Raw genomic sequence first — 20,365 nt, 5'->3', positions numbered from 1 at the left:
GATCCAATTTCACCATCATCAGATAGCACCATAAACCTGAACTCATGTCACCACTGCTTGCGGGGTCATGCTATTTATTTCTTACAGGGAGGTTTACACAACAAAAGAACCTGTGTGAGCTCATTTCCTAAGCCAATAATGAGCAGTGGCTGAAAAGTCTGATAAATCTCTACTTGTGTGCAAATGAGTTAAGCAGCCCATACACTCAGCCGATTTTCTGGCCGACCGATCGATCCCGATCGATCGATCAACCGATTGCAAATCGGTTGGCCAATCGACCGATCGACGGCCGATTTCGATCGATTTCGATGGATTTCCATCGGACTTGCAGGGTGGAAAATTTAGGTCGATCTGATGAGATTGCTTATCAGTTTGCATTGGCCTTAATGGAAATCTGATGGCAAAAAAATGCCATCAGATCGAATTTCAATAGATTTCAAACTGAAATCTATTGGAATTCTATCCTGGTAAAAAATGTTCTAAAAACGCATCAGATAGATCATCAGATGCATTTCTTATCTATCTGCTGCCAATCTGACGAGTGTATGGGCACCTTTAGTACTAAGCTTTACACTAAATTACCAGAGATCTTTGTGCACTGCTAATAAAGAAAGGCATAAAGAAGGCAATAATGTACTGATATTTTCTATCTCGAATGCCTTGTCTGGGTGTCAGACATAGCACTGGTCAACAGCATGCTGAGAAAATCACTGCGTTTTTGTGTCTTGGCTTCTGCAGCAGGCAGTGGCACATGTCTTATCAAGTATTTGCAAATGTGTAATGCTTGTTTATGAATTATTATCATTAGAGACAGGGATTTGTTGCAGACCTGCTGGGAGTCAATTAGAGCTTTCTTGTATTAGTGCCTCCTCTACTAACTAATGTTTTGTATTTTAAATGTTATCTTTTCTGTCCTTGTCTAGAGTCCTAGGTGACGTATACCAGCAAAAATATTTTATGTCTAAAAATGGGAGAAGTGCAGAGTGGCCCATTATCTTCTTGCCATGCATTTAGTTACCAGCTATGATCCGCAGTAATCATCAAATCACAGCAAGCATATTTTCAAATTCTGGCCTGCAGTGTTTATGAAGTCATTTCATCCATCCAAATGTCTTTAATAACAATTACTACAAGCGAGTCCTCTTTTCTGGTTTAGGGTCTGTCTCTTGTTCCTGATGATCTCCATAGTGTCCATCTCTGTTGCCATATGTTCTGCAAGAAAGATGGAACAAAACTAATGAATGCATTCTATGTAGCAATGATAATGCCAGTGTTGTCTCAAGGTTAAAGCAATTCAGTTGACTCATGCTGAAAATATGCCCTTCTATGTATTGTACACAAAGTTCAATTTTGACAAATATCTAGAATTCAGGGGTTAAACAAACTTGATCTATCTCTCCCTCTATGTCCACCCACAATAACATGTGAAAAAGAACTAAGCCCCTTTTTTTCCTGTAGTTTCTCCTAGTTTCTAATAGCTATAGGAACTGCCACCCCCTCCCCCAGCTGCTCATTATTTATCCAGAGGAAGGTGTGAAGATAGTATCTGTGACTTCTCTAAACTTTTTGAAGCGCAGGTCCTATCGCTGACCCTCCCCTGCAAATGAAAGCTTTTGTTTACTATATGCTAATGTGTGCAATAAAATAATTACAGCAATCCTTTTCTGCCTTAAACTTCTGCGGCGGGGCAGGCTCTGCTGTCCTCGGAAATAGGATAATAATAGCCTGTGTTAAATTTTTAAATGTAAAAACAAGTAAAATGTATGTTTTTTATATTATTTATATTACATATATATATATATATTTTATACAATGAGCCACATTGGTAGCATGCATTTTTAAAGTGCCATTGAGCTGCCCTGGGGCTAAAAATGGTGCTCTGTTCACTTTAAGGTCCACCATATATACTTGCACTGTATTAAACTACATAAACCCTACAAATGTTGATTCAGATAATAACTTTCATGGGTACTTGTTTATTGCAAGCTTTCAAAACCTTCAGGCATGATACAGAACTGGATAAAACTGTACTATCAGGATTAATAGCCATACGGTTACAAAGCTTGCAAAAACCATGTACAGTTAGGCCTCATTCACATCAGGGACGTTTCTGTGCTGAGCTCGTCCATACCACCAAGAAGGTTAAAGGTATTACCTGAATCAAAGTTTGTCGGTTTGATGTCACCATATCTGCTCCATGACTAACACTGGACCATGCTTCACTTGTGTTAGAACACATGGGGCCATATGCAATTCACTTTTTCACCTGAGTTTTCTCCTAGGAGATAATTTTTCATCTTCAATTTATAGTAACTTTTTTTTTAGCACTTTGCAATGGAAAAAGTACCAACAAGTAGGTAAAAAAGTACCTTTCAAAACTATTTTGAGTATTTGTTAGGTTTAAAGGGCATTTTATTGACAAGTTTGAAAATATCACCTAGGAGAAAACCCAGGTGAAAAAGTGAATTGCATATGGCCCCTGGGCCCATATGCAATTCACTTTTTCACCTTAGTTTTCTCCTAGTTGATATTTTCACAATTTTTAAATGAAATGCCTTTTAAATTGCCAGTAAGCAAACAAATACTCAAAATAATTCTTACAGTATTGTTTCACCTACTTTTTGGTACTTTTTCAATTGCAAAGTGCTAAAAAAAATGTTAAATTGAAGATGAAAAATTCACTCCTAGGAGAAAACTCAGGAGAAAAAGTGAATTGCATATGGCCCATGGAGTTTTCTCCTAGGGGATACTTTCACAACTTGTAAATAACATGCTTTTTATACCCCCAGCAAGCAAACACATACTCAAAATAATGTTGACAGTAATTTTACTGCCACCTACTTTTTGGTACTTTTTCCATTGCAAAGTGCTAAAAAGTTAATTTCAAATTGAAGATGAAAAAATATCTCCTAGGAAAAAACTCAGGAGAAAAAGTGAATTGCATACAACCCATGATTTTTGTACATGATCCTGAGTAGTGATCCTCGAGTCCTTGGGAATGTATAGAGAAGCAAGCATGTGACCAGTTTATTCACTAGATAGATTTGTAAAGCTTTGATTTGCTGTGGACGTCACTTCCTGCTGTAGCACATGATCATGACCAGCAAATCAGACCTTTACAAATCCCTCAAACCGAGGTCATGCTTCTCCACAGATTCTCAGACATGTATTAGCAATCCTCAACAACAATAGTAGCAATAATGATAATAAAACATTTGGATCTAATTGATATTTATTCACTTGGAAATCTGAAACATAATTGGAATTGGGATGATCTAATTAGTTAAATGAATAAGCTAGGAAAAACACAATCATCCTGAAACCATACCAACTTCAGCATCTATGAATGTTTCCTTTTTGAGAATTTAGGAAAAACGGAATGTTTTGATATAATGTTGTAGAAATGATTGTCACACCATACCTCAGAATGCCATTGGCCTCTTGTGTATGGTCCTGCAGATCTCTATTCCGAGTCTCCGGTAGGAGGCAGCAGAGGAGTCCTCCAATGATAGGCCCGCTGCCGTATATGGCCATAGGAATAGCTGGGTGATATGTGACCAGAAGACTAATAAGAGGGGCAATTATTCCACCTATTCGGGCAGCCATAGAGCAAAAGCCCACTCCATTTGGCCTGAAAAGAAACACAAAACTTAACTACTGTTAATGTTACCGAAGTGAATAAAGGCAGAAAATGTGTCTCCACGCCCTCTATTAATTTTTTAATGTTAGATGTAATTTTGTGAATATTGTGTAATAGACTGAGATCTTCATATCAGCAGAGGTCCTACAAGAACAAGACATATAAAAAAAACCTCCCTCTAAAGAACCAAAATAAGCATCCATATAGCTTGACAAGATAGATGACACCAGATAGAGGGAGAACTCACTACTCCTCATCTGCTGCTCATAAGAGGAGATCTCTTCTGTGACTTTCATTTCATATCACAATCAAAGTCAAACTACTATGTTTTGCCCTTAAGTCACTCCACCCCTCCTTTCCCATTTACATTTCCAACATTCTAGATAAATTTATTCTTAACTGCTCTCTCCATTTTGACTTACTAATGATTTCCTCATTAATATTAGCTTCCATGGCTTTAAAACTTCTCTAGCGCAACCATAACTCTCTGGAGTTCCTTCCTTTGTCCCTTAGGATTGCTTCTACCTCTTATGCACCTAAACAAGCACTTAAAAGCCACCTATTCAAACTCATTTATGCATGTTACTATCTCTTTTAACCCCTACAAACAGGGACGGTTCTAGACTTTTTGCTGCCTGAGGTAAACTTGTGAGGATGCACCCCGAAGTGGAATGATCGCACAGCACCCGGCAATTTGCACCGCACGTTATAGCTTCAGTGAGCCCCCACCCAATAAAACCCCTCAGTATAGCTAAGTAGCCAGGAACAGGTGCCCCCAGTATTGGTAGCTAGGTATAGGTGCCCCCAGTATAGGTTAACCAGGTACAGTTGCCCCCAGTGTAGGTTATCCAGGCACTCTCTTCACTTCCTGTTTCTGCCTGGTGCTGCACCCAGACTTCTGCTGCCTGAGGAAGTCGCCTCACTTGGCACCATGGGTGGAGTGGTACTGCCTACAAACACACTTTATATTATAATCCCCAACCCCAAAACACACATTTCTGTCTTACTTAGATGGGGAGATGAGCAAGTAGAACTCCAGCAGGTACAATGACAATTGGACAAGGTCTAACTGTAGGGAGCAGTTACTTAACTCATCCTTGAGTTCTCTTTTTTCCTACCATGTAACTGTATTAATAGAACTGCTGTTAATAAACAGTGGACAGCAGCATTATGACTGTCCCATGAAACACAAGCAACCAATCCTTCACTCCCATGATTGCTTATATGATGTCACGCATCCTTCAAAGCACTACAAACGTTCAAAAAAAATCACTGAGTTTTTTAATTGTTAAAAAAAGAAGGTAGTTCTTTAGAGAATAGAGAAGATGTTTGCAGGAAGCTTACCTTATAACGGTGGGGAATAGTTCTGCTGTATACGTATAACAAATAGAAAATGATGATGCAATTGCAAATTTTCCAATCACTGCCAGCACTGTGGCTACTACAGGCAATGCTGCAAAAGAAGAAACACAACTAATGATAGAAACAATTATCATGCTGCACAAATTATCATAAAAAGGACAATAATATCACTTTCATCATTCCATAAAATATTGTTTTTTATCATTCTATAAGAGTTCAAGTTATAAGACCTGACAGATGTACCTACATACTATATTATTATTATAATAATTATTATTATTTATGTAGCGCCATCTTCCGCATCGCTGTACAGAGTATATTGTCTTGTTACTTAACTGTCCCTCAGAGAGGCTCACAAACCAATCCCTACCGTAGTCATATGTCTATGTATGAAGTGCAGTGCTGGTCGTAATGGAAAAATCTACGCTTACGGATCATTACGCGTAATTTTACGCTATTACGTATTACGCAATTACGGTTACGGCGTAGGAAATTATCTACGGTTCATCACTGTAATTACGCGTTAACTTACGCAGTTACGCGTAAGGATACCGTAATGTAGGCACTTACACTACGATGTTACGCGTAGTGCCGTAATACCCATTAATGCGTATTTTTTTACGCATACGGACGATGTGTACGCAATAGCCGTCAATGTGACAGCTATTGCGTACACATCATTCGTATGCGTCAAAACGTACGCTTATATACTGAAGGGCGGGAGAAGATACTATTGGTTACTTAGGATGTTGACTGATTGGCTACTCTTAGAAAAGAGGAGTTTTTACCTTAGTAATTATGCGTAAAATTACGCGTAAGTCTTCGTAAAATTACGCATACCTAGCAATTACGGTAGACAGCATAATTACGATACCACTTAACTGCTTACGCGTAAATAATTACGCGTAAGACCGTAAGTTACGCGTAGCGCTTACGCGTAAATTTACATTGAATTACAATGCGTAATTACGCTCATGCGTAATTTCGGCCCAGCACTGATGAAGTGTATGTATCGAAGTCTAGGGCCAATTTTTAGGGGGAAGCCAATTATCTAATCTGTATGCTTTTGGGGTGTGGGAGGAAACCGGAGTGCCTGGTGGAAACCCACACAGACACAGAAAGAACATACAAACTTCATACAGATAGTGCCCTGGCTGGGATCCGAACCAGACCCAGTGCTGCAAGGTGAGAGTGCTATCCACTAAGCCACTGTACTATATGATCAATAGTTTGGGAAACCTTTGTTAATTGTTATGATTTTTCTCTATAAATCGTTGTTTGTTAGGATAAAAAATGTCAGTTAAATATATCATATATTATCATATAATATAATTGAAAATCTGTGGTGTGAGTTAAAGAGAGCTGTCCATGCTCGGAAGCCATCAACTAGAGATGTTTTGAAAAGAGGAATGGTCCAAAATACCTTCAACCAGAATCCAGACTCTCATTGGAACCTACAGGAAGCGTTTAGAGGCTGTAATTTCTGCAAAAGGAGGATCTACTGAATATTGATTTCATTTCTTTTTTTGTGGTGCCCAAATGTATGCACCTGCCTAATTTTGTTTAAACAATTATTGCACACTTTCTGTAAATCCAATAAACTTCATTTCACTTCTCAAATATCACTGAGCGTGTCTCCTATATGATATATTTAACTGACATTTTTTATTGTAACAACCAACGATTTATACAGGAAAATCATGACTATTAACAGGATTGCCCAAACTTTCGCATCCCACTGTAACCTTCAGCGTAGCATACTGGAAGATATGACACTTGGTAAGGAATGATGGACAGGATGCCATATTTATTTCTATAAATTGGAAATGTCATAAAGATCAAGAAGTCTACGTTAACCTTATTTTATTTGGCTCCATGCAATCTGGTTAATTCGAAAAGTTCCCGAACGGTTAATTGGTGGTAATCTGCATCTTGAAGGCAAGTGGATTTTTTTACCAAAATTCATAGTAAACTGCTACCAAGACTTAACACATAGCTAAGGAAACAATTCTAATCATATGAAACTTGCACTGATTACCACTTTCAGACACAACACAACTAATATTAAAATTTAAGAAAATTTAGTTTTATTCCTAAATATGGAGAGGTACCCCAGTTCAACAAAGAGTAGGTGCGGAATCCTCCCTTCCTATCACTAATGTAAAGAAATACAAGGTCCCACGTTCACAAGTACAGGTTAGAAAGACATTATTTGGTGATGGTGCCCCTTTGATCCTTGGGAAAGCCAATTCACTTTAACCATTTATGCCGCCGGGACATGATACTCATATCCAGGCAGCTGCTCCTGTGCGGGTGCGCACTCCCGTGTACGTGGTGCCCCCGTTAGCCCAAAGATCAATGAATGGGAATATAATTCCCATTCATTGATCTAAGTCCCTGAAAGACTAAGTAGAAAGACTGATGGCTTCTTTTCAAAAAAAAAAAAAAGTCTCCCATCCTCCTAGTACATCCTGGAAGCGAGAGCTCGCTTTCAGGAGTAAAAAAGAGAAAATGCTCTAATACTACATCTACATACACTTTTTAATGAAATTAACACACATTATTACATTTAAAATTAACTGTTTACCTCCCACACCAAAAATTACCCAAATACAATTTAAAAAAAATACAATTAAAAAAAACAAAAACATAAATAGTTACCTAAGGCCCGGTTCACATTAGCGGTTGCTATCCGGAATCGCCGTGCCGGAGCCGTGCCGGAGCCGGACCGCATGCGGACCGGACGAAACGGACGCACGGCATAGCAATGAAAGTCTATGCGACCGTTCACATGCGTCCGTTTCGTCCGGACCGGAGCCGGACCGGATCCGGACTCCGGCGTCCGTTCCAACATGCGCTATTTTTTGGTCCGGCTAGTCCGGCTGACGTATCCGGACCGGAGCCGGAATGTTGCATCCGGCCAATGGAAACCAATGAGAACCGGAGAGCGCACAACACACTGGCTATAAAAACCGGATGTTGTACCACACTTCCTATGCTGACTCTATGGTATGGTGGCCATTTTGGATGGGGACCACATGGCACCAGCGTTCACAGAGTGGAGCAGCAGTGACTTCATGCTGGAGCTCTTTGGCAGCAATATGGAGCAGGATCTGTCTGATAGCGAGGGGGTGAGGCCCTACACATCAGAAGACCTCATCCTACAGGTGCAGCAGGTACCAGCCCTGTGGGACAAGGGGGATGCGGACCACAGCAACATCAAAAAATGCAGAGGCCTGTGGAAAAAAATTGCCAAGCTGTATGTGGAGGACTTTGAGAACTTGAGCAAGAGACAGCAAGGCACAGAGGGTATGTTGACTAGAAGTTTTTTTGGGGGGGGCTTGTGGTTTAAGCTTGTGATGTATTCCACTTTTGCTATGGATTTGTGTCACCCACGTGTTGCCCACCCACCTGTTCCCCACCCACCTGTACCCCACCTGTGATGTATCCCACCCACCTGTACCCCACCTGTGATGTACCCCACCTGTGCTGTATCCCACCCACCTGTGATGTATCCCACCCACCTGTACCCCACCTGTGATGTATCCCACCCACCTGTACCCCACCTGTGATGTATCCCACCTGTGATGTATCCCACCCACCTGTACCCCACCTGTGCTGTATCCCACCCACCTGTGATGTATCCCACCCACCAGTACCCCACCTGTGATGTATCCCACCCACCTGTACCCCACCTGTGATGTATCCCACCTGTGATGTATCCCACCCACCTGTGATGTATCCCACCCACCTGTACCCCACCTGTGATGTATCCCACCCACCTGTACCCCACCTGTGATGTATCCCACCCACCTGTACCCCACCTGTGATGTATCCCACCCACCTGTACCCCACCTGTGATGTATCCCACCCACCTCTACCCCACCTGTGATGTATCCCACCTGTGATGTATCCCACCCACCTGTACCCCACCTGTGCTGTATCCCACCCACCTGTGATGTATCCCACCCACCTGTACCCCACCTGTGATGTATCCCACCCACCTGTACCCCACCTGTGATGTATCCCACCCACCTCTACCCCACCTGTGATGTATCCCACCTGTGATGTATCCCACCCACCTGTACCCCACCTGTGCTGTATCCCACCCACCTGTGATGTATCACACCCACCTGTACCCCACCTGTGATGTATCCCACCTGTGATGTATCCCACCCACCAGTACCCCACCTGTGATGTATCCCACCCACCTGTACCCCACCTGTGCTGTATCCCACCCACCTGTGATGTATCCCACCCACCTGTACCCCACCTGTGATGTATCCCACCCACCTGTACCCCACCTGTGATGTATCCCACCCACCTCTACCCCACCTGTGATGTATCCCACCTGTGATGTATCCCACCCACCTGTACCCCACCTGTGCTGTATCCCACCCACCTGTGATGTATCACACCCACCTGTACCCCACCTGTGATGTATCCCACCTGTGATGTATCCCACCCACCAGTACCCCACCTGTGATGTATCCCACCCACCTGTACCCCACCTGTGATGTATCCCACCTGTGATGTATCCCACCCACCTGTGATGTATCCCACCCACCTGTACCCCACCTGTGATGTATCCCACCCACCTGTACCCCACCTGTGATGTATCCCACCCACCTGTGATGTATCCCACCCACCTGCGATGTACCCCACCTGTGCACATAAAACATACACAATGACCAATTATTATACATCAATTTATTGTAAAACATTAATACATTTAAAATCACTCAAAAACTTGAAACTCCAAAATAAACACATTTCAACAAAACATATTAAAAACCAAACATTCACCCTCGTCCTGGTGGTGTGGTAAAATAAAGTCTCAGTTGGTCCCTGTTCCGCAGTGACACTACCCTTGGCCTGGTTGCATACCTCCGCAGGGGCATTAGTGGAAGCACATTCGGGGGTTCCGGAGTCTCTCTTTCCTCCTGCCGCACAAAGTTGTGGAGGATGCATGCTGCCTTCACCACGACAACTGCGTTGCCCGGTTTCAGCAGCATGGGCGTGTGGAACACCCTCCACTTTGACACCAGGATCCCAAATGTGCACTCCACCATTCTCCTTGCACGGCTCAACCGAGCATTGAAGTGTAGCTGGCTGGCATCAAGTCCCCTGTCTGGGTACGGACGCATTACATGGTCGGACAGGGCGAAGGCCTCGTCCCCCACAAACACATAGGGGTAGGCCGGTGCCCTTGTCCCAGGCCAGGGTCTGTCACGGGGGAGACGCAGTCTGCCTTCCTCCATCAGCCGGCAAAGGGTCGTACGCTGGAAAATTCCAGAGTCATTGGAACTACCGTACGACCCCACATCCACGTACACAAACTTGTAGTCCGCATCTGCCACTGCTATTAGAACAATGCTGAAGTATTTTTTATAGTTGAAATAATGGCTGCCACTCCCCACGGGTTTCTGAATCCGGATGTGTTTCCCATCCAGTGCGCCAACACAATTAGGAAACTTGCACTCGGTCCAGAAGCCCTGGGCGATCTCCTCCCATTTCGTGGTGTCCGGCACAGGCATGTATCTGGCCCTCAGTCGCGTCCAAAGGATCCTCGAAGTCCTCACGACGATGCCTGCCACCGTGCTCTTCCCAATACGAAATGTGACATGTAGCGATGTATATGTTTGTCCAGTTGCGATGTACCTACAAGAGAAATAATCGAAATCAATTTTTCATGTCGTTACAGGAGAAAGGTTCAAGACAAGGTGGCGCAATATACGGGATGCATACGTGAAATGGCTACGGAAGAAAAAACTTGCCGAACGAAGTGGCAGTGGCGGGGGAAGGCGACAAAAAGACTACCAATTTGCCAAGCAATTGTCTTTCATCAATGCAAGCCTGGAACCTAGACTGTAAGTACCACTACTGTGGGCAGGAACTGAGAGCTCATACCATGACTTCGGCCATGTATTGCTATGGCCTCAATTCCCATGGCTAGCGAACTTTTCTCACAAGCTTTATCAAATGTTGGGTAGAAACGGTTGATAAAGTGATTGCTAGTGTTTGCTAGCTCTGTGAATTGACGCCACATGCTGTTTGGCACACCAATAAATATTGTTTTTATCTACAGGACTGAAGACAATTTGGAGCAAGAGGAACCGACCCAGGAGGCACGGTTCAGCAGTGAGGAGAGCTTGGTGGATGATGACGTCGCCGATGTAACCTATTGCCCCGAGGAGAGGAGTAGGAGGAGGGAGTCCTTAATCCCAACTCTCTCCTTTGATGATGACTTGGCAGAAGAGAGCTTGGATGTTGAGGTTGCAGGACCGAGTGTGGAAGAAGCTGAACCTCCACAATCGACCGCTATGGAAGCTCCAGGGGAACAAGAACAAAGTGAGGAGCACCGAGAGACTGCAGCACAACCAGCGCGCAGGGCAACCCCGACACAGGCCAGAGGACGGGAAGATGCTGCCACACCACCAGTGAGGACCACCACACCAGTGAGGCGTCGAGGTACCCTCCCCCCAACAAGGAGAGAGACAGAGTCCGAGATGTCCGGGGCTGTCTCCGGACTTCTCGGGATTCTTCAGAGCCACCAAACTCTCATAACCCGGCAGTTGCAAGATGAGGACAGGGGCCATATCATGGAGCAGTACAAGTCCCACATCACTTCACTGCAATGTGAGCTCGACGCTGTACATGGGCACTACAGGGACGAGCATAAAATGATGCATGAGATGCACAGAGGAGAAATCGACCAACTGCGTGCGCAGCATCATCAGTCGGTGGGCCAGCTGCAGAACATGATGCAGCAAATGCATCAACAAAGCAAGGAACTACTGAAATTGCAGGCACACCCGTGTTTTCACACTGTGATGTCTCTAATACCATATCTGGAAAAGGTGCCTTCCCAAAACCTGATGGCGTGCCATTCCAATTTGCTGGAGGTGATTAAACAGCACATGGACACGCCATTATTGCAACCACCAATTTTTAGACCCCCACAACCAACAGCGGTGCCCACCTGGCAATCATCACAGATGTACACCGGCTACAGAGGCAGTCAATATGGGCCACCGCTGTCAGGGTCCAGCTCATCCACGACCAGCACCCAAGAGAGTCCAGATTTCCAGGCAGCAACTCCCACCTTTTCGAGTAGTGGTGCCGATACAATTTAAAAAAAAAAGTCAAATTGTTCCTGGACATGCTCCTCTGAATACCTCCGATCCTCGGAGGAAGGATACCATCACAGGGCTTTTTAACTTTTGGTTCTGCTGGACTTGAACTTTAGGGCCTGGTGTCCCCGAAAGACACTACCTGGGTCACAACCTTGTGCCTGTTGCACTGCACCTGTAGTCCTGCACCTGTGCCTTTGATTCCTCTTGTTCCTTACTTTGTTGATCCTAATCACTTGCACAAGACCCTTGGAGCCATGGGTGAAGGACACCTTCACTGGTCGGTGAGAGGCCTAGCCTTTTCACTGACCTGTGTCCTTCATCCATGGCTCAGAGGGTCCTGTGCCAGTGGTTAGGTTTTAGAAGCACTAATAATTTAGGGCCTGGTGTCCCCGAAAGACACTACCTGGGTCACAACCTTGTGCCTGTTGCACTGCACCTGTAGTCCTGCACCTGTGCCTTTGATTCCTCTTGTTCCTTACTTTGTTGTTCCTAATCACTTGCACAAGACCCTTGGAGCCATGGGTGAAGGACACCTTCACTGGTCGGTGAGAGGCCTAGCCTTTTCACTGACCTGTGTCCTTCATCCATGGCTCAGAGGGTCCTGTGCCAGTGGTTAGGTTTTAGAAGCACTAATAATTTAGGGCCTGGTGTCCCCGAAAGACACTACCTGGGTCACAACCTTGTGCCTGTTGCACTGCACCTGTAGTCCTGCTCCTGTGCCTTTGATTCCTCTTGTTCCTTACTTTGTTGATCCTAATCACTTGCACAAGACCCTTGGAGCCATGGGTGAAGGACACCTTCACTGGTCGGTGAGAGGCCTAGCCTTTTCACTGACCTGTGTCCTTCATCCATGGCTCAGAGGGTCCTGTGCCAGTGGTTAGGTTTTAGAAGCACTAATAATTTAGGGCCTGGTGTCCCCGAAAGACACTACCTGGGTCACAACCTTGTGCCTGTTGCACTGCACCTGTAGTCCTGCTCCTCTGCCATCGGTTCCTCTTGCTCCTCACTTTGTTCTTGTTCCTAACCACTTGCACAAGACCCTTTGAACCATGGATGAAGGACACCTTGACTGGTCGGTGAGAGGCCTAGCCTTTTCACTGACCTGTGTCCTTCATCCATGGCTCAGAGGGTCCTGTGCCAGTGGTTAGGTTTTTAAAGCACTTCAATTTTAGGGCCTGGTGTCCCCGAAAGACACTACCTGGGTCACAACCTTGTGCCTGTTGCACTGCACCTGTAGTCCTGCTCCTCTGCCATCGGTTCCTCTTGCTCCTCACTTTGTTCTTGTTCCTAACCACTTGCACAAGACCCTTGGAGCCATGGATGAAGGACACCTACACTGGTCGGTGAGAGGCCTAGCCTTTTCACTGACCTGTGTCCTTCATCCATGGCTCAGAGGGTCATGTGCCAGTGGTTAGGTTTTTAAAGCACTTCAATTTTAGGGCCTGGTGTCCCCGAAAGACACTACCTGGGTCACAACCTTGTGCCTGTTGCACTGCACCTGTAGTCATGCACCTCTGCCATCGGTTCCTCTTGCTCCTCACTTTGTTCTTGTTCCTAACCACTTGCACAAGACCCTTGGAGCCATGGATGAAGGACACCTTGACTGGTCGGTGAGAGGCCTAGCCTTTTCACTGACCTGTGTCCTTCATCCATGGCTCAGAGGGTCATGTGCCAGTGGTTAGGTTTTTAAAGCACTTCAATTTTAGGGCCTGGTGTCCCCGAAAGACACTACCTGGGTCACAACCTTGTGCCTGTTGCACTGCACCTGTAGTCCTGCTCCTCTGCCATCGGTTCCTCTTGCTCCTCACTTTGTTCTTGTTCCTAACCACTTGCACAAGACCCTTGGAGCCATGGATGAAGGACACCTACACTGGTCGGTGAGAGGCCTAGCCTTTTCACTGACCTGTGTCCTTCATCCATGGCTCAGAGGGTCATGTGCCAGTGGTTAGGTTTTTAAAGCACTTCAATTTTAGGGCCTGGTGTCCCCGAAAGACACTACCTGGGTCACAACCTTGTGCCTGTTGCACTGCACCTGTAGTCATGCACCTCTGCCATCGGTTCCTCTTGCTCCTCACTTTGTTCTTGTTCCTAACCACTTGCACAAGACCCTTTGAACCATGGATGAAGGACACCTTGACTGGTCGGTGAGAGGCCTAGCCTTTTCACTGACCTGTGTCCTTCACCCATGGCTCAGAGGGTCCTGTGCCAGTGGTTAGGTTTTTAAAGCACTTCAATTTTAGGGCCTGGTGTCCCCGAAAGACACTACCTGGGTCACAACCTTGTGCCTGTTGCACTGCACCTGTAGTCCTGCTCCTCTGCCATCGGTTCCTCTTGCTCCTCACTTTTTTCTTGTTCCTAACCACTTGCACAAGACCCTTGGAGCCATGGATGAAGGACACCTTGACTGGTCGGTGAGAGGCCTAGCCTTTTCACTGACCTGTGTCCTTCATCCATGGCTCAGAGGGTCATGTGCCAGTGGTTAGGTTTTTGAAGCACTTCAATTTTAGGGCCTGGTGTCCCCGAAAGACACTACCTGGGTCACAACCTTGTGCCTGTTGCACTGCACCTGTAGTCATGCACCTCTGCCATCGGTTCCTCTTGCTCCTCACTTTTTTCTTGTTCCTAACCACTTGCACAAGACCCTTGAAACCATGGATGAAGGACACCTACACTGGTCGGTGAGAGGCCTAGCCTTTTCACTGACCTGTGTCCTTCATCCATGGCTCAGAGGGTCATGTGCCAGTGGTTAGGTTTTTGAAGCACTTCAATTTATTAGGGCCTGGTGTCCCCGAAAGACACTTGGGCAGCTATGCCCTACAACTCTTCCAGCACAAAGTTGGTGGTTGGTGTTCCTTAAAACTGACCGGGCTATACCATAGATATGTTATTTTTTTGTCTTCCATGTTGGAAGAATGTTTCCATGTTGGAAAGTGGTTGTTTTTGCAATAAAAAAATTTGTTTTTACATACCTCAGTGTGATGAGTAGTTGTTCTTGTGGTGTGACTGCTCTCCTGAACGTGGTATCCTTCTTCCTAAGGTCATCCTTCACCATCTCCAAAAGGGTATCAAACCTGTCAGGAGATGGAAAGGAAGAAGCTGTAAAGTATGTTGTGGGACAAGGTGTTGGGTGGAGGATGGGGGAGGTGTGTTTACAGAGGTTTGGGAGTGTTGTGGAGGGTGGGGGTGTACTGTATAGCTAGGTATACAGGGGTGTGGGGGTCAGGGTGGTGTGTTTAGCTAGGTATACAGGGATGAGGTGTTGTGGGGGTGAGGGTGGGGTGTTTAGGAATGGTGGGGGTTGGTGTATTTAGGCCTATATACTTACAGGGGAATAGACATCCGAGTATAGCTGTAGAACTTCTGTGGGTGTCGTCTGAGGTCCCGGTAGAGGGCCTGGAACTCTCCCTTCCTCTGCCTCCTGGCTAGTAGAGGGTGCACCCACCATCTCCTGCGAGGAGCACGCCTTCTCCCCACATAGTAGTAGGTAAACAACAGGAAGGAGAGAATTCCCAGGTAATAAGCGTAAAAAATGACTGGATCCATGGTCCCAACTGCTGTCTCTGTATCCAAGGATGGTCTCCACACGTCCAGCTGTCTCCAACAATGACCCCAGAGCTTCTGCTGACCTCCCAGAACCCCAGGTATTTATACAGGTTGTTATCTCTTTAAGAATCCGGATCCGGACCGGAACCGTGTTCATACCGCACGGAAACCGTATGCAACCGGACCGGATCCGGACCGGATCCGGACAGGAACCGTACGGTTCAGGTCCGATCCGGCTCCGGTGCGGTCCGGACATCCGGTGCGGTTTTTGCAAAACCGCAAGTGTGAACGGGGCCTAAGGGTCTGAACTTTTTATATATGCATGTGAAGAGGGTATATTACGAACATTTTTTTATTTATAAGCTTGTAAATAGTGATGGACGCAAATCTAAAAAAATGCACCTTTATTTCCAAATAAAATATTGGTGCCATACATTGTGATAGGGACATCATTTAAATGGTGTAATAACTGGGACAAATAGGCAAATAAAATACATAGGTTTTAATTATGGTAGCATGTATTATTTTAAAGCTATAATGGCTGAAACCTGAGAAATAATGAATTTTTTTTCCATTATTCTCTTAATATTCCTGTTAAAATGCATTTATAAAAAAATTATTCTTAGCAAAATGTACCACCCAAAGAAAGCCTAATTAATGGCGGAAAAAACAAGATATAGATCAATTCATTGTGATAAGTAGTGATAAAGTTATTGGCGAATGAACAGGAGGTAAAAATTGCTCTGATGCATAATGTGAAAAATCCCTGCGGGCTGAAATGGAGAGAGCAGGTTACCACATTCAGAATATAGAGGGAGAGGCAAGAGTAACTATCAAATAAAGGTTTGGCTAGGAACCTAAGAAGAGGCAGAGTGTCCCTGGCATTCCCTTCCTTAGCTTCCAAAACTTGTGAAGATTTTGAAGTGGTGGCAGTTCTTGATTTCTCAGGATCTGGAGAGTGAGTGTGAAACTGTATACAAAGAAGATAGGTCATATGTGCTCACTTGATGACTTAAGAGAAGTCAGGCAGTTTGCACAAATATACAGTAAAATGATCATGCATGTGAGATTGTGTGTGTTAAAAATTGTTAGAAAATATGTGCAAGGTGACCTCAAGTGGTAGCTCGGGGCATTGCAGGGAGGATGATACGTGCCACACAGCTCTTAAATTGGACCTGAACTCTTGCACAGGACAGAAGGAAAACATAGAGAAATATACCCTGTCTAATTCCCCCTCATCTGTGACTAATCACCAGTGTAATTTGATCTCTCAGCTGTGTCAGCTGGCTGCCATGGCAGAGCAGCTAATTTGTGAACACATGATGTTAACTTTATGTCTTCTTTCATGAAAGCAGGAAGTAGAAACACTGCAGATGTATTGCAGGATTTGTATCAGCTGAAACAAATAAATGCTTTTCGTGAAAGGTTATTATGCTGTTGCTTATGTTTTAGAGCAGAGAGGAAGTTCTGAGTTCAGGTCCGCTTTAATTTCAAAAGAAAGAAACTGTATGGTGACTTGAAGTTAGCAATTTTAGCACTTTTATAGGACGATTCACACAACATTTTTTATTAATCATCTGTCCTTAGCTGTTTCACCTTATTCATTAACTTTTCAATGTCTTTCAAGCAAAATAACTCTTTATCAAGAGTGGAAGCCGCCGGATAACGGAGAGCGGCAAATCGCGACGGCACGCCTGGACGCCATGCCCCATATCCTCCATTGATCTTGGTAAGCACCAGCTCACTTTTCAGCGTTTATACGCTGTCCTTTTGCACACAGATTTCACATACTGATTTCTACCTCAAGCGTATTACACGCTGACACCCTCTGCACCTTACTAATCTTCTTTGCTCATTTCTTCCATCTTTGGATCCTACCTCACCAATGTTTTCTGCACATATTTATTATTGATGTATATATATTTTTGCACGTGTTTTAGCTGATGCCCCCTTTTGGGATCATTATCAGATGCTTATTTATTGATAGTGCAACTTTGTTCACATAGTTATTTATTTATTTATTTGCTGTTACATATCCTGTGTATTTAATGGAGAGATTCTTTGACATTTATATGGATTTACATTTACTGATTATCTTTGTATCTATGCATGGTTGTCCCTTGTTTTTAAGTGTTTTTATGAACTTAGTTGAATAAAGATGATGATTATTTAATTATTGGAGTGGTGCGGTTTGTGAGGGAACCACTGTCTCTTTCTGGTTACTATTTCAAGCAAAATAAATCCCTTTTTTTGATTGCTTGTGCTCTAAAGCTTTTGTAAAGTCTAGGTAGTTAAGAAGGTTAATGAGAATCAACCCCTTAGCTCCTAATTAATGCTGAGAAGCAGTGAAATGTGCCGTAATAGGACCATTTTGCATGGATAAAAAAACATTATTATTGGACCTTACCAGTGCAATAAATTGAATTTTAAGCATATTAAACTTTAAGTAGAATTACAGTCATGTTTGGATTAGTTTGGGTAAAAGAGAAATGCTTCAATTTTGTAAGTAAACAAAGGAGGATAGTTATCTGCATGTCTGATTGTGACAACTACACTGACCAAAATAGTAGACCATTTTAACATTCCACTACTAGCTCCCTCTGAACTTAAATTCATAGCTCCCAACTGTCCCTCTTTGGGAGCCATGTCCCTCTGTCCCTCTGTCCCTCTTTGGGAGCCATGTCCCTCTGCTCCTCTGTTCCTCTTTGGGAGCCATGTCCCTCTGTCCCTCTTTGGGAGCCATGTCCCTCTGCTCCTCTGTTCCTCTTTGGGAGCCATGTCCCTCTGTCCCTCTGTCCCTCTTTGGGAGCCATGTCCCTCTGTCCCTCTGTCCCTCTTTGGGAGCCATGTCCCTCTGTCCCTCTGTCCCTCTTTGGGAGCCATGTCCCTCTGTCCCTCTTTGGGAGCCATGTCCCTCTGTCCCTCTGTCCCTCTTTGGGAGCCATGTCCCTCTGTCCCTCTTTCTTCCTCATTTGTCCATCTTTTAGGACTCATATACAGATCTGTGTAAATATATGTATTTTTCTACTTAAAAATGTGCTTAATTGACTCTAAATTGTATTCCTATCCTTTAAATTGATATATTTTTTATTTTTTAATGCTAATATGAAGGAAAATTACCCCGGATAGAAAGGACCAGTGATGTTTGAATTGTAAAACAACATATTTTACTTATGAAATCTTTAAAGTATGCATGACTAGGGGTGTGTCAGTGCATGACTAGGGGTGTGTCAGTGGTTAAAGGTGTTGCCTGGGTGTGGCTTAAGTGTCCCTATTTTTGGACGTCAAAAAGTTGGGAGGTATGCAAATTTTCTGCGTATAATGCAGGTTATACAGACTACATAATGAGCGCTATCTGCGCATGTAAATTCTACTGGCCATAGTGAATAGACCTCATATGTGCTGCTGCCAGAGGTTAATTTGGACATGTAGGATAACTACTGTATATGTTAGAAAACTAGGACAAGGGAAGACATACTACAAAGGGGAATAACAATAATAAAAACAGGATTTTATATCAGGTTATGTTTTAAAAAACAAAACAAAAAAAAACAGCTTTTTGTATTTATCTTTCGATTTAAAATATTCAAATATGTGTATTTATAACATAAAGTAAGTACATTAAATCAGTCCCAGTTAGAGTACTGTATATTGCTGATTTTGCTCCACCACAGGTACATGAAAATCTCTTGTCTCCAACCAAGGGGCTTTCAGTTCTCTTTAGCAAGAGCATATTGATTAAAGCACTATTTTACCCGCAGATTGAATTTCCGTCTGAAAACCAGATTCAGTCGATCATGGAGGATGAGTGTCGCTAGCGGCATTCAATTTGATTGGCAGAGTGTTGGCAGCAGAGCTAGCTCTCACCTGTACCATTGGCACACTTCCTCCCGTTTCCGTTGTCTTTTCTCCATGCCACGGGGCTCCACATCCTCCTGTCTTTTCTCCCTGTGTCATGTGGCAAAAGCTAGAGGTCATACACATGGGACCTCTATTGTTTGACCTCTAGCTTTGGTCACATGACACATGGGTCGAAGACACAGGGAGGAGGAGCACCACAGCATGGAGAAAAAACACTGGACGTGGGAGTAGGCATGTTGGGAGGATAGGTGACAGTTGGTTCTGCTGCTATCACCTGAAGGGAGTACAGATGGGGGAGATCGAGGCAGCTTGGCAAGTGGAGGAGGGGGCAGTTCCACAGATTTTCAATAGATTTAATACTAAAATCTATTGACAATCTGTGTACTCTGTGTACTGTGCTCTACCTTAGGCCACTTCCCTTTGTACTAAGACCAAATTGCACTCCTACTAGGTATCCTAAAACACAAAGCCTCTATATATTTGCTGCATACTACCCCTCCTCCTGTTCCCCCCTCCCCCCCCCCCCCCCATTCCCTTTAGATTGTAAGCTCGCAAGGGCAGGGCTCTCTTCCCCTTTTGTGTCTTGGTAACCATTATACATTTTATTCATCATGTTAATTTTATCACTGTCATTGCCGATTCGATAATTTGTATTTTGTATCTTGCTTTGTATTTTGTCACTAATTATGTATCTTGTATATTGGTGTACACCATTGTCTGTATTATTATGTACCCCATGTTTGTTTCTTACTTTGTACAGCGCCACGGAATATGTTGGCGCTTTATAAATCAATAATAATAATAATACAGTATGTGGGGAGCT

General features: G+C 44.1%; 1 protein-coding gene across 1 annotated transcript in view; it reads right to left on the bottom strand.

Moving 5' to 3' along the window:
• Window positions 1-511: 511 nt before the first annotated feature.
• LOC137519660 (solute carrier family 22 member 13-like) overlaps window positions 512-20,365 on the bottom strand; it is a 48,309-nt gene continuing 28,455 nt past the window's right edge. Inside the window, exons 8-10 of the mRNA XM_068238629.1 lie at window positions 4,985-5,093; window positions 3,422-3,631; window positions 512-1,212 (exon numbers count right to left, since the gene is read on the bottom strand). Coding sequence (XP_068094730.1) covers window positions 1,128-1,212; window positions 3,422-3,631; window positions 4,985-5,093 — 404 coding nt within the window. The 3' untranslated portion in view covers window positions 512-1,127. The remainder of the gene's footprint in view (window positions 1,213-3,421; window positions 3,632-4,984; window positions 5,094-20,365) is intronic.

This window comes from Hyperolius riggenbachi, chromosome 5 (genome assembly GCF_040937935.1).
Source record: "Hyperolius riggenbachi isolate aHypRig1 chromosome 5, aHypRig1.pri, whole genome shotgun sequence".
Lineage (NCBI taxonomy): Eukaryota > Metazoa > Chordata > Amphibia > Anura > Hyperoliidae > Hyperolius > Hyperolius riggenbachi.
The sequence above is the reverse complement of the archived record's forward strand: the minus strand, read 5'-3'. Positions and strand labels throughout refer to the sequence as shown.